Consider the following 14454-nt stretch of genomic DNA (forward strand, 5'->3'; position numbering starts at 1 on the left):
TATCCATAGCTTGCCAGGGAAGCAAACTCCTGAGAAACAAGCTGGGAGCAGCCCCTGAAAACCACTATCCCTTGGCCCATAAACAAGGCAAAAAATCCATGTGTGTTGACTCATGTTTGATTCCTGTACCACACAACAACCCCCAATCCTGTGTTTTTTTATGCCACAATAAAGTCATCAGCCACTGCACTGCTTCCTTTGTCTTCCCACCAGCACTGCTAGGTGTGGCCCTTGTACAAATAAATCAAACTCAAAGCTATAGGTGTGAATAGCTATAAACTTCCTATAAGTATGAGTACTGGAGGGGGCAAAATAGTCTTTGGGGGGAACTCAAATTAATTATATACATTTACATACTTTCTGGGGAGAGGGTTTGAGCTATATCCAATAGTATTTTGGGGTTACTCCCAGCTGTGCTTGGGTACCAATGAGGTGCTAGGGATTAAAATTCAAGGAAAGCTCTTTAACCTCTGTACTATTTTGTTTTGAGGAGTGGCCACACCCAGTGCTCCTCGGTTTACTTCTGTGATCACATTTGGTGGTTTGGGGACCATATGTGGTACCAGGGATCAAATCAGGGTTGGCTGCAGCAAGATAAACACCTTATCCCCTATATCGGTGGTTGACAACCTGCGGCTCTCGAGCCACATGTGGCTCTTTACACTTTTTTTTTTTTTTGGGGGCCACACCCCGCAGTGCTCAGGGATGTCTCCTGGCTGTCTGCTCAGAAATAGCTCCTGGCAGGCACGGGGACCATATGGGACACTGGGATTTGAACCAACCACCTTTGGTCCTGGATCGGCTGTTTGCAAGGCAAACACCGCTGTGCTATCTCTCCGGGCCCCGGCTCTTTACACTTTTAATTTGGCTCTTCTGTGTGCCGGGCGGACGCTCCAGGGGTCACGACTCTGCTCCTAGCCTCTGTCAGTGTCTGCCCTGTGTGGCTCTCAAAATAAATTTTAATCGTGGTTTTGGCGAGATTTGGCTCAGTTGAAAAAAAAGGTTGCCGACCACTGCCCTATATTATCTCTCCAGCCCCTCAGATATTTTGGGAGTATATTTTGGGGCACATCCAGCTGTGCTTAAGGTTAACTCCAGTCTTCGCACTTAGGGATCACTCCTGGCAGTTTTGGGGTATCATATGGGTGAGAGGAATCAAGCCTTGGCTGGCCACACACAAGGCAAGTGCCCTGCCAAGTGTGTACCATTACTCCAGTCCCCTCAGCCATCCTTTGTTGTTGTTGTTATTGTTATTTTGGGGTAGTGTGTAGGGGTTACTTTTGATTCTGGCTCTGCACTCAGAAATCACTCCTGGAGGGGCTGAAGAGATAGCATGGAGGTAGGGCATTTGCCTTGCATGCAGAAGGACAGTGGTTAGAATCCCAGCATCCCATATGGTCCCCCGAGCTTGCCAGGAGCAATTTCTGAGCAGAGAGCCAGGAGTAACCCCTGAGTGCTGATGGCTGATGGGTGTGACCCAAAAACCAAAACCAAAAATAAATAAATCAATCAATCACTCCTGGAGGTGCTTGGGAGACCATATGGAATGCCAGCGATGGAATTTGGTTGGTTGAGTGCAAGGCAAGCGGCAAGCACCTTACAGCGCCCTGTGGTTTTTTGTTTGTTTTTTAGTTATCTCACTACACCACCACCAAAGTGCCCAAGACACACACACACACACACACACACACACACACACACACACACACACACACACACACACCTCTGTGTCACCTCCAATCCACCTACTTGTGGTCATTGTTTTACTCCCCAGGGACCGCCAGCCTGGGACTGTGCCTTTGGTAGTCACACCGTGACATGAGCAAGCAAGTTTGCCTCCAACCTCCAACAATAACTCCATAGGAGGAACTCACCCCAGCTTGCTTTGGTTTTTGGTTTTTGGCTACACCCGATGACTCTCAGGGGTTACTCCTGGCTATGCGCTCAGAAATCGCTCCTGGCTTGGAGGACCATATGGGACGCCGGGGATCGAACCCAGGTCCGTCCTGTGTCAGCCGCGTGCAAGGCAAACGCTCTACCACTGCGCCACCGCTCTGGTCCCACCTGTAAGTCTTAACCGGGTTTGAAAGAGCCGCCGGTAGCCAGGGGGACCTGTAAAGCCGCTAGGTGCCCACAAGCGGTGCAGGTGCGCACCCTGGCGGAAAAGCACGGTACTTCAGGCGCTCGGTCCCGGCTCCGCCCCCAGCCCCGCCCCGCCCCGCCCCGGGCAAAGGTCACCTGGGAGCCTCCTCCCAGTAGGACGTATCGGAGCTGGAGGGGAGCATTGGTCTCTGGGGACTTTGCTGGGGGTCCGAAGGGAGAGAGGGTGAGGGGCATGTAAACTTGGGGGATCCAGAACGGGGGCAAGAGAATGGGTGTGGCTCTGTTGGAGAAATCTGGGCTGGCGAGGAAGAAGGTGTCCCGAATGCCCAGAAAGGCCTGCAGGACGTGCAGTTTGCAACCTTCTCTGTGCTGACCCCAGAGCCTGGACTTTGGGGACAGAGTGGTTGAGTTTATTGCACAAGCCTGATGTCGAGTGTGCGTGGGGTGCTGAGCCCCAGAACGAGCCCCATGGCTGTGCCTTTCCTTGAGTTACTTTGCACGTGTTGGGGAGAGGGGTCCCCTGCAACTGAGCCCTGGGAGGTGGGTAGGAGAGGTGACCCGGAGGGATTCACTTCACTGATGTCCACCTCTTCACAGATGGCATCTCCAGCCCCTGACACACCATGCTCTTGTGACTGCTTTGTTTCGGTGCCTCCAGCCTCGGCTATCCCGGCGGTGATCTTTGCCAAGAACTCTGACCGACCTAGGGATGAGGTCCAAGAGGTGGTGTTTCTGCCAGCAGGCATGCACGCCCCAGGGAGCCGGGTCCAGGTGGGTCAGGCCTCCAGGATTGCAGGTCCAGAGGGGTTGTGTGTCTGGCATTCTTAGGCTTCCCTCTGCTTACCACACCTGAGAAGCCACCAGATGTAGTGAAAAGAGCAATTGAACCTCTCCTAACACCATTTTTGGGGGTGCCACACCCCATGACACGCAGGGGTTACTCCTGGCTATGCGCTCAGAAATCGCTCCTGGCTTGGAGGACCATATGGGACGCCAGGGGATCGAACCACTTTCTGTCCTAGGTTAGAAATATGCAAGGCAAACACCCTACCTCTTAGGCCACCTCTCCGGCTCCTTCCCTAACTTAACCTTTTATTGGGGGGTGGGTATAATGGCTTACTCCTGGCACTGCTCAATCAGGGATCACTCCTAGCAGGACTTGGGGTGCCATTACAGGGCGTCAGGGATCTAAACAAGATTCCCAACCCCCCCTTCTTGACCTCAGTGTTCTCCCCTGTAAAATGGAAATAAGAAAACTACTTATGGGGCCGGAGCTATAGTGCAGCAGTTGGGTGTTTGCCTTACACAGAGCTGACTTAAGATGGATCTTGGTTCGATCCCTGGTGCCCCATATGGTCCCCCAAGCCAGGAGTGATTTCTGAGCACATAGCTAGGTGTAACCCCTGAGCATCACTGGATGTGGCCAAAAAAAAAAAAAAATAGAACTGTACTCAGAAGGTAAGATAAGGCAACTGGCACAAAACTAGCTCTCCCTTCCACGGGCTCCCCCTTTTCTGAGTTCTCCCTCCTGTTTTCCCCACAGTGCACCTACATAGAGGTGGAGCAAGTGCAGAAGACCCACGCTGTGATCCTGAGCCGCCCAGCTTGGCTCTGGGGAGCAGAGATGGGTTCCAACGAGCATGGGGTCTGCATTGGCAACGAAGCGGTATGGACCAAGGAGCCTGTCGGGGAGGGAGAAGCCCTGCTCGGCATGGATCTACTCAGGTGCGGACCCTGACATGGGCTCAGCACTGATGCAGGCCATCTGACTTGTTCCCTGCGCTCCTCCTTTGTGCTCAGTGTGTTTTCACATTCTCATCAGGAACGCATCCTTGCCCCTCTTCTTGATTCCATCTGGCAAGTTGCTGGACAATGTGCCATCTCAGGACCACTGGATGTCCTTGAGCCTAGAAGGAAATAGTGCTTTGCATCTTCTTCTGTCTCTATGTCTGTTTGCCTTTTGCAGTAAGGAAGGGGAGTGGTATGAGGTCATCCCTGGCAGAGCTTTAGTCCATGGGTCTCAAACTCAAGACCTGCGGGCCATTTGCGGCCCTCTGTACAACATTTTGTGGCCCTGCCCTAGAGGAATCTTTTTTTGTTTTGTTTTGTTTTAGTTGTTTTGGTCACACCCCCCAATGTTCAAGGCTTACTACTGACTTTGCACTCAAGGATCACCCTGACTTTGCTTCCTGCGGCCCCCAGGTAAATTAAGTTTGAGACCCCCGGTTTAGTCCTACCTCTGTGCTCAGGGATCACTCCTGGTGGTGCTGGGAAGACCATATCTGATGCCAGATCTAACCTACGTCTACCACATGCCAGACAAAGGCCTTAGCCCCTATACTATCTCTCCAACCTCTGTATTTTTTTGTTTGTTTGTTTGTTTTTTGGGCCACATCCGGTGATGCTCAGGGTTTACTCCTGGCTATTCTCTCAGAAGTCACTCCTGGCTTGGGGGACCATATGGGACGCCGGGGATCGAACCTTGGCCTGTCTTAGGCTAGCGCTGGCAAGGCAGACACCTTACCTCTAGCACCACCTCGCCGGCCCCTCAACCTCTGTATTTTATTGTGTTTTGTTTGTTTGTTTGTTTTTGGTTTTTGGGCCACACCCAGTGACACTCAGGGGTTACTCCTGGCTATGTGCTCAGAAATTGCTCCTGGCTTGGGGGACCTTATGGGACGCTAGGGATTGAATCAGGGTCCATCCTGGGTCAGCCACGTGCAAGGCAAATTCCCTACCACTGTGCAATCAGGCTCCCGCATTTTATCTTCTAAAGAAGTACAATGTTTTCTAGGGAAATAGTATGGAGGGTTGGGTAGGGCTCCTTTTTTGGTGGTGGGTTGGGTCACATTTAGTGGTACTCAGGAGTTACTCCTGGTAGGCTCAAGACATTTCAGGTCAGCTTCATGTAAGGCAAGTGCCTAACCGCTGTATGGTCTCTCCAGCCCTACAGGGTAGGGCTCTGGTCTTGCACACAGCCAACCTGGGTTTGATCCCTGGCACCTCATGATCCCTTAGCATAAAGCAAGAGTAAACCTTGAGCCAGCCAGGTGTTCCCCCCTCAAAAAAAAAGGAAAATTTTTTCTAATAAAATCTCATGAAGTGGGGTCAGAGAGATAGCACAGGAGTAGGGCATTTGCCTGGCACACTGCTGACCTGGGACAGACCTGGGTTTGATCCCCACATCCCATATGTTCCCCTGAGCCTGTCAGGAACGATGTTTTTAAAACTTTATTTATTGATTGATTTATTGATTCATTTGTTTCTGGGCCACACCCAGAGAAGTTCAGGGGTCACTCCTGGCTTTGCACTCAGAAATTACCCCTGGCAGGCTGGGGGATCATATGGGATTCCAGGAATCAAACCAGGTCCTTCCCAGGTCAGCCACATGCAAAGCCACATGCAAAGCAAACACCCTACCGCTGTGCTCTCTCTCTCCAGCCCCCAGGAATGATTTCTGATAGCAGAGCCAGGAGTAATCCCTGAGTTTCACTAGGTATGACCCCAACCCTACCCCCCAAGTCCCATGAATCATATCCAATTTATCAAACCTACAGTGGGTAGGTTCCTTTGCATTGCAGCTGACTTGTGTTCAATCCCTGGCATCCCATATTGTACCCTAAAGCCCCACCATGCATGAACTCTGAGCACAGAGTTAAGAGTCCTGAATAAAAAACCACAACAATCCAGAGCAGCCCTGATTGAGTAGAACTGAGGGTCTCAGGGTACTTACTTTGGTCTCCCCACGATGGACCTGGAACTTTTTTTTCTGTAACCCTCCAAGTGAAGTTCAACAGCTATTGACTCAGATGTGTTTTGTACCATTTATGATGGCCACTCTGTATGGCCTCAGCCAGGCCACAAACCTCCCTGGACCTCATCTGTCTTTTAGTGCTTCTGCCAACTGCTTCCAGGCCCTCACACTGTGTCTCTGCACCTCTTTGTGCCAGGCTAGCTTTGGAACGGAGCTACTCTGCCCGAGAGGCCGTGGATGTGATCACTGGTTTGCTGGAGCGCTATGGGCAGGGTGGCAGCTGCCGGGAGGATCCCACACCATTCTGCTACCATAACACCTTCCTGCTGGCAGACCGGACAGAGGCATGGGTGCTAGAGACAGCAGGGAAGCTATGGGCTGCTCAGAAGATTCAGAGTGAGTATTTATCTCTCGAAGGGTGACCCCTTTTACCAGCCTGGAGAGGGAATTGGAAGATTGTGGGGGCAAGGAAGTTTCCCTGGGGTGCTGGGGACATCCCAGGGGAGCCTCCCTGAACTCCCTAGTGATTAAAAATCTCCCTGTTTGTGTATATTTGGGGCCCACACCTCAGGGGGCTATTCTTAGGTCTATGCTCAGGAATTGGTCCAGGCAGTGGTTGGGGACCATATGCATCACTGGGGATGGAACGCAGATCTCCTGCATGTGAAGCACTTACTCAGCCCATTGAGCTCTCTCCAGTCTCCCCATCGGTTAGCACCCCAGATGGTCTCCCCCATGTATGTACTTGCCACATATCAGGATCCATTTATTTCTGTCACCGTTTGTCTCTCTCTCCCTTGCTGGGGAGATCTTTCTCATCACCATCACATTTGTGCCACCTTGTTGCATGCACGGTATAGAACCATGTTGAGTTCATGAGTGACCCCCACTTTCTCCACAGAGGGGGCCCGAAACCTCTCCAACCAACTGAGCATTGGCATGGACATCTCTGCCGAGCACCCTGAGCTGCGGCCCTATGCCCAGGCTCAAGGCTGGTGGGACGGGCAGAGCACTTTTGATTTTGCCCAGGTCTTCTCACTAGCCCAGCAGCCAGTGCGCATGGAGGCTGCCAAGGCCCGCTTCCAGGCTGGACGGGAGCTGCTGCAGCAAAAGCAGGGTGAGTGAGCGAGCTGGGCTGCCTCACTGTCCTCCCCAGGTTTTGCTCCTCAACCACCCTTTTCGTGGCAGGGGCCATCACGGCTGAGGTGATGATGGACATCCTCAGGAACAAGGAGAGCGGCATCTGCATGGACTCTGGTGGCTTCCGCACCACGGCCAGCATGGTGTCTGTGCTGCCCCTGGACCCTGCTCTGCCCTGTGTCCACTTCCTCACTGCCACACCTGATCCTTCCCGGTAAGAATGAGTGGATGACTGGGACACCTCAGTCCTTCTCACTGTGCTCCTAAGGGAAAAGCTTTTAGGGGGGAGCACATCCTGACTCTGTATTTGTGAGTGCCTCCCCGGAATGCCCAGTTTTGTGGGGGATCATGCCTGAGTTGGATGCATGCAAACAAGAGCCTTGACCCATGAATGGTGTTTCTACCCCACCTCCCATGCTCCTATAGGTCAGTGTTCAAACCTTTCATCTTTGGGGCGGCGGCGGCCCAAGCTCCCCAGGTGCTGTCTCCCACTTTCGGAGCACAGGACCCTGTGAGGAGTTTCCCCCGATTTCAGAGGCAGGTGGATCGCAGACACCCCCTGTACCGTGGACACCAGGTGGTGCTGGGGCTTATGGAAAGTGAACAGGTAAGTGTAAGAGTGTGTGTGTGTGTGTGTGTGTGTGTTTGTGCGTGTGCTGGAGCTTATGGAGAGTGAACAGGTAAGAGTGAGTGTGAATATGTGTGTGTGTGTGTGTGTGTGCGTACGTGCGTGTGTGCGTGCTGGTGCTTATGGAGAGTGAACAGGTAAGAGAGTGAGAGTGTGTGTGTGTCCATTTATTCTGAGTGACCTGGTGTGTGTGTGTTCTCCCCCATTTACTCTGAGTGACCTGGGGTGGAAGAGCTGTCAGAGTTGACAAGTTCTGGTTCTCCCAGGAGGTCAACTGCTACTCAAATCCACCTCCAGGTGTGTGTGTGTGTGTGTGTGTGTGTGTGTGTGTGTGTGTGTGAGCCTTTTCAGGCTCACCTCTCTACTTTATCCTGGCCAGGATCTAGGGCAACGACTCTGGCGGCAGCAGCGGGACTTGGAACAGGAAGGCCTGGAGGCTGCACATAAGTTGCTGGCTAGGGAGGGGCCCCCACCTGTCCAGGAGCTAGGAGGCCTCTTCCAGGCCTTTGTGGAGAGAGAGCGCCAGACTTATGCCTGAGACACCATCTGGGGAAGGCAGCAGGTGAAAGCCCAGCTATGCCTTTCTTTCTGCCTCTTAGTCTTCTCAGCTGGACCTTTTTCTTGTTTGTTTTGGGGCCACATGTTTTGGTGCTCAGGTCTTATTCCTGGCTCTGTGCTCAAGAACCACTCCTGGCAGTGTTTGGGGGACCATATGGGATTCCGGGATCCATCTAACCTGGGTCATGGGTCACCTGCAAGGCAAATGCCCCCTACCTGCTATGCTTGTACTATGGAATCTTATCTTAATAAATATTGTATTTCCCTGTTTAGTGAGTTGATTCCTGGGGAGAGGGGGAAAACGTGTATGTAGGGGTGGGAGAGCCAGATGAGGGAGGGCAAAGGACAGCCCAGTGCTGGCTGAGGGACCTCTGGTTGCTTTGGTGGGGAGCAGATTCTAACTTAGATGATGGGAAGTGACCTCCGGGGATGTTGTGAATGGTCATGTTTCATACACCCCTGGCTGTGATCCTAGGAGAATGATCAGCACAGGTGTTTGGTTTGAAAGTGGGCAGTGAACTGACTATCCAGAAGAGGAAGCTGGAGTTGGGAGCCAGCATGTGGACCCTTTGAAGTTTTTTGTTTTTGTTTTTGGGTCACACCTGGCAGTGCTCAGGGGTTACTCCTGGCTCTATGCTCAGAAATTGCTCCTGGCAGGCTCGGGGAACCATATGAGATGCCAGAATTCGAACCACTGTCCTCTGCATGCAGGGCAAACAACCTACCTCCATGCTATGTCTCCAGCCCTGAATTTTTTTTTTTAACTTGTTTTGTAGTTTGGGGGCCAAAACTACTAGTGTTCAGGGCTTATTCCTGGCTCTGTGCACAGGGGTCATTCCTGGTGGTGTGTAGGGAACCATATGGGGTGCCGTAAATTTTTAGCTAGGGGGCTGCATGCAAGGCAGGCACTCTACCACTGTACTAGTGCTCTGGCCCTGAACTTGTTCTTGAAAATCAGGCAGCTCTGAGTTTTTCCAGTTTTTCTGAGGAACTGTATTTATTCCTTCCTGAGAATCCTAGTCAATGACCTGGAAGATGCTAAGGCCTGGGTACACTTTATTGGGGACAGAGGCGAAGGTTCAGGGAAGCAGGGGAATCCCCTCACCGCTATTCCTCATCCCTGTGACCTGGCTGAGCAGGTCAGGCTGCTCTTCATTTCTTGCTCCGGGCCTGCATTTTACCAATGCTGGAGGAGATCCCTGTTGGAAAGGCCTTGGGACCCACAGCTGCTCTGGACTCCTTCCTGGCCTGCTCAGTGCTAGGCTGACTCGGCAGAACCTGGCTGTTGCTCCTCTGGCTGGAGGTGGCTGGAGGCTCAGAGACAGACTCTGAGGGTGTCTCCTGCTCCTGCCACTTAATGATGGCAGCATCGCTTTGTCCAGCCGGGGGCCCTGGGAGCAGTGGTGGAAGGGCAGTGAGGACCGGGTGGGTGTCCATCCTCAGCTGATGGTCCAACAGTGCCTCCTGCTTCCTGCGCTCCTGGTGCCTGGCTAGCTCCTTCTCCAGCTCCCTGAAAAAGCCTGCAGAGGACAAGAGGGGGCTACAGCAGGCAGGGAAAGGAAAAGATGACCCTGTGACCTGGCCTCCTCTGACCCAGACACTTCTCTGGGCTCAAGGCCCCCACCCCAAATATCGCAGGCACTCTCCTGAAGCCCCCAGGTCAGGGCAGGCTGCAGGAGTTTGCCAGCCTCATGGTGCAGACTCACCTCGTTCTGTGCAGAAAGGGCCAATAAGCTCTGGCAGGTCCTCATCATTCTCCTCTACTGAGGTTTCATCCTCATCTTCTGAGGTCCAGCGCTCTAAGATCCGCTGACCGTCCAGGTCCAGGAGCAGTGGCAGGGCTTGGATCATCTGCTTTCTGCCAGGCAGGTGAGCAGAGGTGGCTGGACACTGGCCACAGCATCTGGCCCTGCAGTGCTCTGCTCCACAGGGCCCTGTTGCAGAGCTAAGGGATGGCTCCAGGTGGAGGTAGGGCGGGAGGGAAGAAGGGGCTGCCTGGAGCTGGGTTGGAAGAGATGCCATAGCAGAGGACCCCAGGCTTTGTTTAGGGGCTACACTTAGGTGTGCTCAGGGCTTACTGAGCCACTCTGGCTCTGCTCTGCTTTTTTTTTTTTCTCCCAGGAAAAGGACAGACTCAGTCTAATGAGCCATCACTTTTCAGCCTGTTTTTTTTTATTTGGTTGTTTTGGGGCCACATCCAGCAGTGCTCAGGGGCTACTTCTAGTGCATTGGTTGGGGTTGTTCCTGGTGAGACTCAGGGGACCGGATGGTGACAGGGATCAAACCTGGCATTACAAATACAAAGCTTATGGCTTGGCCTGTTGAGCCTTCCCCAGGCCCAATGACCCCCAGGTTTTCAGTGTTGAAAGGGATCCCATGGAACCAAGGAGGTCAGTTGCCACCACCCCTCCATCTTCAGCATCTCCTTACTTGTAATCATTCTGGTGGGTGCAGCTGTTTCCTATCAGATTAAGAATGAGCAGGCTCTGGGGGAACTCCTCTGCATATACCAAGCAGAAAAATTAGGATACTCAAAACCTCTTCTGGCTCAGAGCTAGTCTCTGCACAGCCTATCTGCGCCCCGCAAACCCCTCAAGGAGGTGGTGCCCGGGCAGAAACTCGTTCCCAGGCCAGGTGAGGGCTTTCCTACCTAGTTGTAGTGTATCTATCAGATTATCAGAAAGATCCAAAAACTGGAGGTATGGGAGGTCACGAAGGTTTTCAACCCGCTTGATGAGGTTTCCTGCCAGAGATAGGAAGCTGCAGGGGAAAGAAGGTGGCAGACACAGAGCTGAATCCCAGAATAGCTGGAAGAAGGGAAATGAACTTCACTCTGCTATTGCCTGAGGGTGTACTGGGTGGAAGAAACCTGGCAAGGCAGCTGGGGAGATATGACTTTTGGGGGTGAAGGAAACAATGCTCCGTTTGCTGGGCCTCAGGTGTCAAAAAGTTCAGAGTAGTGGGAATCCATTCTTTGGGAGGTACCCCAGATTCCCCACCAGGGCCCTAGTTTCACTTACCGCAAGGAAGGAATGCAGCTCAAGTTCTCAATTTGCTTGATCTTATTCTACAGCAAGACACAAAGAGATCAAATGTGGAAGTACCCTTAAAGAGGTCGATAAAAGGGGCTGAAGTGATAACACAGTGGTAGGGCATTTGCCTGCTGGCCTGAGACAGGCCCAAGTTCCATTCTCGGCATCCCATAAGGTCCCCTGAAAAAAAAATTGCCAGGAGCAATTTCTTAGTGAAGAGCCAGGAGTGACCCCTGAGAGGCCGATACAACTGGATTAAAAGACTCCACATGTCAGGGGCCGGAGAGATAGCACAATGGCGTTTGCCTTGCAAGCAGCTGACCCAGGACCTAAGGTGGTTGGTTCAAATCCCGGCATCCCATATGGTCCCCCGTACCTGCCAGGAGCTATTTCTGAGCAGGAGGCCAAGTGGTCACAAAAAGGGATCAGGCCTTGGGGGTGGTTTGTTTTCACAGAAGGAACCATGATGACTATAGATTGTTACCCATAATATTTCTGTGGGTAAGTTTAAGGGAACTTGGAATATTAAACTTGGGGTGGGAAGATGGAAGAGCACTAGTAGCTCACCACCACCAAACTGCTTTCAAAAATCCTATTTTTTGTTGGGGGTCATACCTGGAAATACTTGGACAATATAGTGGGGTAGCCACCTAGGGGAACATACAGTGCTGGGGCTCCTACATGTAAGGAAAGCAAGCACACCGGATCATTTAGCTATCTCTGTAGCTCCAGAAATTATCTTTGTTTCTCTCTCTCTTATTCAAAACAGGAAACATGTTCCATTTATTTAACATGAGGAACTGAGGTAGACCCCCAAGTAAAGTGCATGATATAACATAGAGATTCCAGGGGTCGGAGTGGTGGTGCAAGCAGTAAGGCGTCTGCCTTGTGTACGCTACCCTAGGACAGACTGTGGTTCGGTCCCCACATCCCATATGGTTCGCCAAGCCAGGAGTGATTTCTGAGCACATAGCCAGGAGTAACCCCTGAGCCTCATCAGGTGTGACAGAACCCCCCCCCCAAAAAAAAAAGAAAAAAAGAAAATAGGCTCCAAAGTAAGCACAGAATTCCTTTTAGGAGGGTTGCTCTCTCTCTCTCTCTCTCTCTCTCTCTCTCTCTCTCTCTCTCTCTCTCTCTTTTGTGGTTTTTGGGTCACACCCAGCAGTGCTCAGGGGTTATTCCTGGCTCCAGGCTCAGAAGTTGCTCCTGGCAGACACGGGGGACCATATGGGGCGCCGGGATTCGAACCGATGACCTCCTGCATGAAGGGCAAACGCCTTACTTCCATGCTATCTCTCCGGCCCCCAACTCTGTCTCTTTTTTAAAACATTTATTTAGTTTGGTTTTGGGGCCACACCTGGTGATGCTCAGGGGTTACTCCTAGCTCTGCACTCAGAAATTACTTCTGGCAGTGATTTTTGGGGGTGACTTTTCCTAGGAGTGATATGACCCCGAGGGTTGCTCTTTCAACCAGGGGAGTCCTGATCCATCTGGGAGTCAGTGAAATGAAGCTCCATGGCCCAGGCACCAGGGACTGGACTGTCTCCTTGTGGAATGGAGGGACTTGGCTCACTGGGGAGCTAAGGGTGAGGCAGGGTAGAGGCAAGTTACCCCTTGCAGATAGAGGCTGTGAAGATTCTGAAGCTTCTCCAGGTTGGAGATATTGGTAATCTTCTCCCGGTCCAGGCGAACAGTCTGCAGATCAGCCAGGCTGTGGGATCTGGGAAAAAGGCCCACATGGTGTTGTAATGGAGTGCCACTTCTGTGGTCTCTCAGCAGGGGATATGGGCCATGGGGATAGCAAAGGTGGATGACTAAATGATCAGATGCCAGAAACAACGTTTTTTTTTTTTTTTTGGAGGGACACTCAAAGATACTCAGAGGTTGCTTCTGGCTGTGAAGTTAGGAAATATTCCTGTCTCTCTCTGGGGACCAAATGGGATGCTGCATATTGAATCTGGGTCAGCCACATGCAAGGGAATTACCCTACCCGGTGTACTATCTCTTTGACCCATCAGAAGCAAGTTTTTGACTTGTGAAGTAACATTCAGAACATGAAACTAAGTTGTTTTGGAAACCTGGTCTCTGTCTAATGTGCTGGGAAGGGTGAGCATGAGAAAAAGAAAGGGTACTTGGTCGAAGAAACCCAATACTGCAGACTTATGGTTTCTGGAGAGATTCAGAGTCCAAGAGCCTACTGCAGACCAGCCTATGTGGATGAAGTCAGGAGCTGGGACAGAGATGAAGCCATCTTTGCAGGCAGATCCACTCTCACCTGTCTTTGGTGTGGTCCATGGGAAAAAATTACTTGTTCCATCCACCTATTTGTTAACTCTACAACCTTTGCCAAGTGTATACTAGAGGCAAAAGGAGGAATGTCTTCCATCACTACCAGTGAATCAGGCCAAACATCTATGACTAATGATGGCAGAAGCAAGAACTAAAGAAGCATGGATGGAACACAAGTAGCTTTATTGGGAATTTGTTAAGAGGAGATAAGAACTACATCTAAGACATGGTGGGAAGAAGTTGAATGAGTTTTGAGAAGGGTAAATCAATTGCACATGGCCAACTAACTGGATGTGTGGAGTAAGTGAAGAAACAAAAATTAGATGACAAATAAGCAAAGTGCAGGGGACTGGTCATCCTAAGTGTTTCAGTCTTCTAGGATCCCTTTCCTCCCACAGGGACTCACATCTTCTCTGACAGATCCTCATCCTCGGGGAAGGACAAATTACGCTTAATGATCAGGGCTTCTGTAATGAACACGTTATGTTCCTCTGGATCCTGAGAAGTGTTAGCTGTAAAAAAGACGAGTTGTTGTATTTCCTTATTAGTGCCTCCATCCTCCTCCCCATCTGTTCTATCCATCACCCCCACCAACCTACTCACCTCCAGGCATCATCACAAGCTGATGGGCATAGAGGGAGTGGGACAAAGAGAAACCCAGAAGCTTGGGCAATCCCTGGGGATGGTGAAGTTCAGGATGATGTGAGGCTAGAGAAGCTCAGAGAGAAGGGGAGACCTAGGAAAAGGTTTGATTCAGAACAAACCACTGTGGGTGGAATGGAAGGAAAAATGAGTCTGGAGATGGAGATTGAACGGTGTAGAGAGACTTCGTTTGCTGCAAATCAAAATATTGTGCATCTGTGTGTGTGTGTGTGCGTGCGTGTGTGTCCAGTGTATTTGTATATTGTATATGTGGGTGCTGAGCCAAGAGCCGTTGCCAAGACGCTGCC

At 51.4% G+C, this 14454-nt stretch overlaps 2 protein-coding genes across 2 annotated transcripts; one reads left to right on the plus strand and one right to left on the minus strand.

Annotated features, from left to right (window-relative positions):
- Nucleotides 1–2253: 2253 nt before the first annotated feature.
- On the plus strand, nt 2254–8212 carry SCRN2 (secernin 2). Its single transcript, XM_049780047.1, has 8 exons — nt 2254–2326; nt 2701–2874; nt 3647–3828; nt 6054–6253; nt 6759–6974; nt 7046–7211; nt 7424–7608; nt 8012–8212. Exons 2-8 carry the CDS (start codon nt 2701–2703, stop codon nt 8161–8163), a joined length of 1275 nt encoding a protein of 424 aa, XP_049636004.1. The 5' UTR covers nt 2254–2326; the 3' UTR covers nt 8164–8212.
- A 1007-nt stretch (nt 8213–9219) lies between these two features.
- LRRC46 (leucine rich repeat containing 46) lies at nt 9220–14386 on the minus strand. The gene is made up of 8 exons (XM_049781868.1): nt 14108–14386; nt 13911–14016; nt 12827–12935; nt 11204–11250; nt 10834–10943; nt 10614–10683; nt 9890–10041; nt 9220–9703 (listed from the first exon to the last, which is right to left on the minus strand). The coding sequence occupies exons 1-8, from the start codon at nt 14118–14120 to the stop codon at nt 9336–9338; spliced, it is 975 nt and encodes a 324-aa protein (XP_049637825.1). The 5' UTR covers nt 14121–14386; the 3' UTR covers nt 9220–9335.
- Nucleotides 14387–14454: the final 68 nt, after the last annotated feature.

Source organism: Suncus etruscus, chromosome 1, assembly GCF_024139225.1.
Source record: "Suncus etruscus isolate mSunEtr1 chromosome 1, mSunEtr1.pri.cur, whole genome shotgun sequence".
In the NCBI taxonomy this organism is placed as follows: Eukaryota; Metazoa; Chordata; class Mammalia; order Eulipotyphla; family Soricidae; genus Suncus; species Suncus etruscus.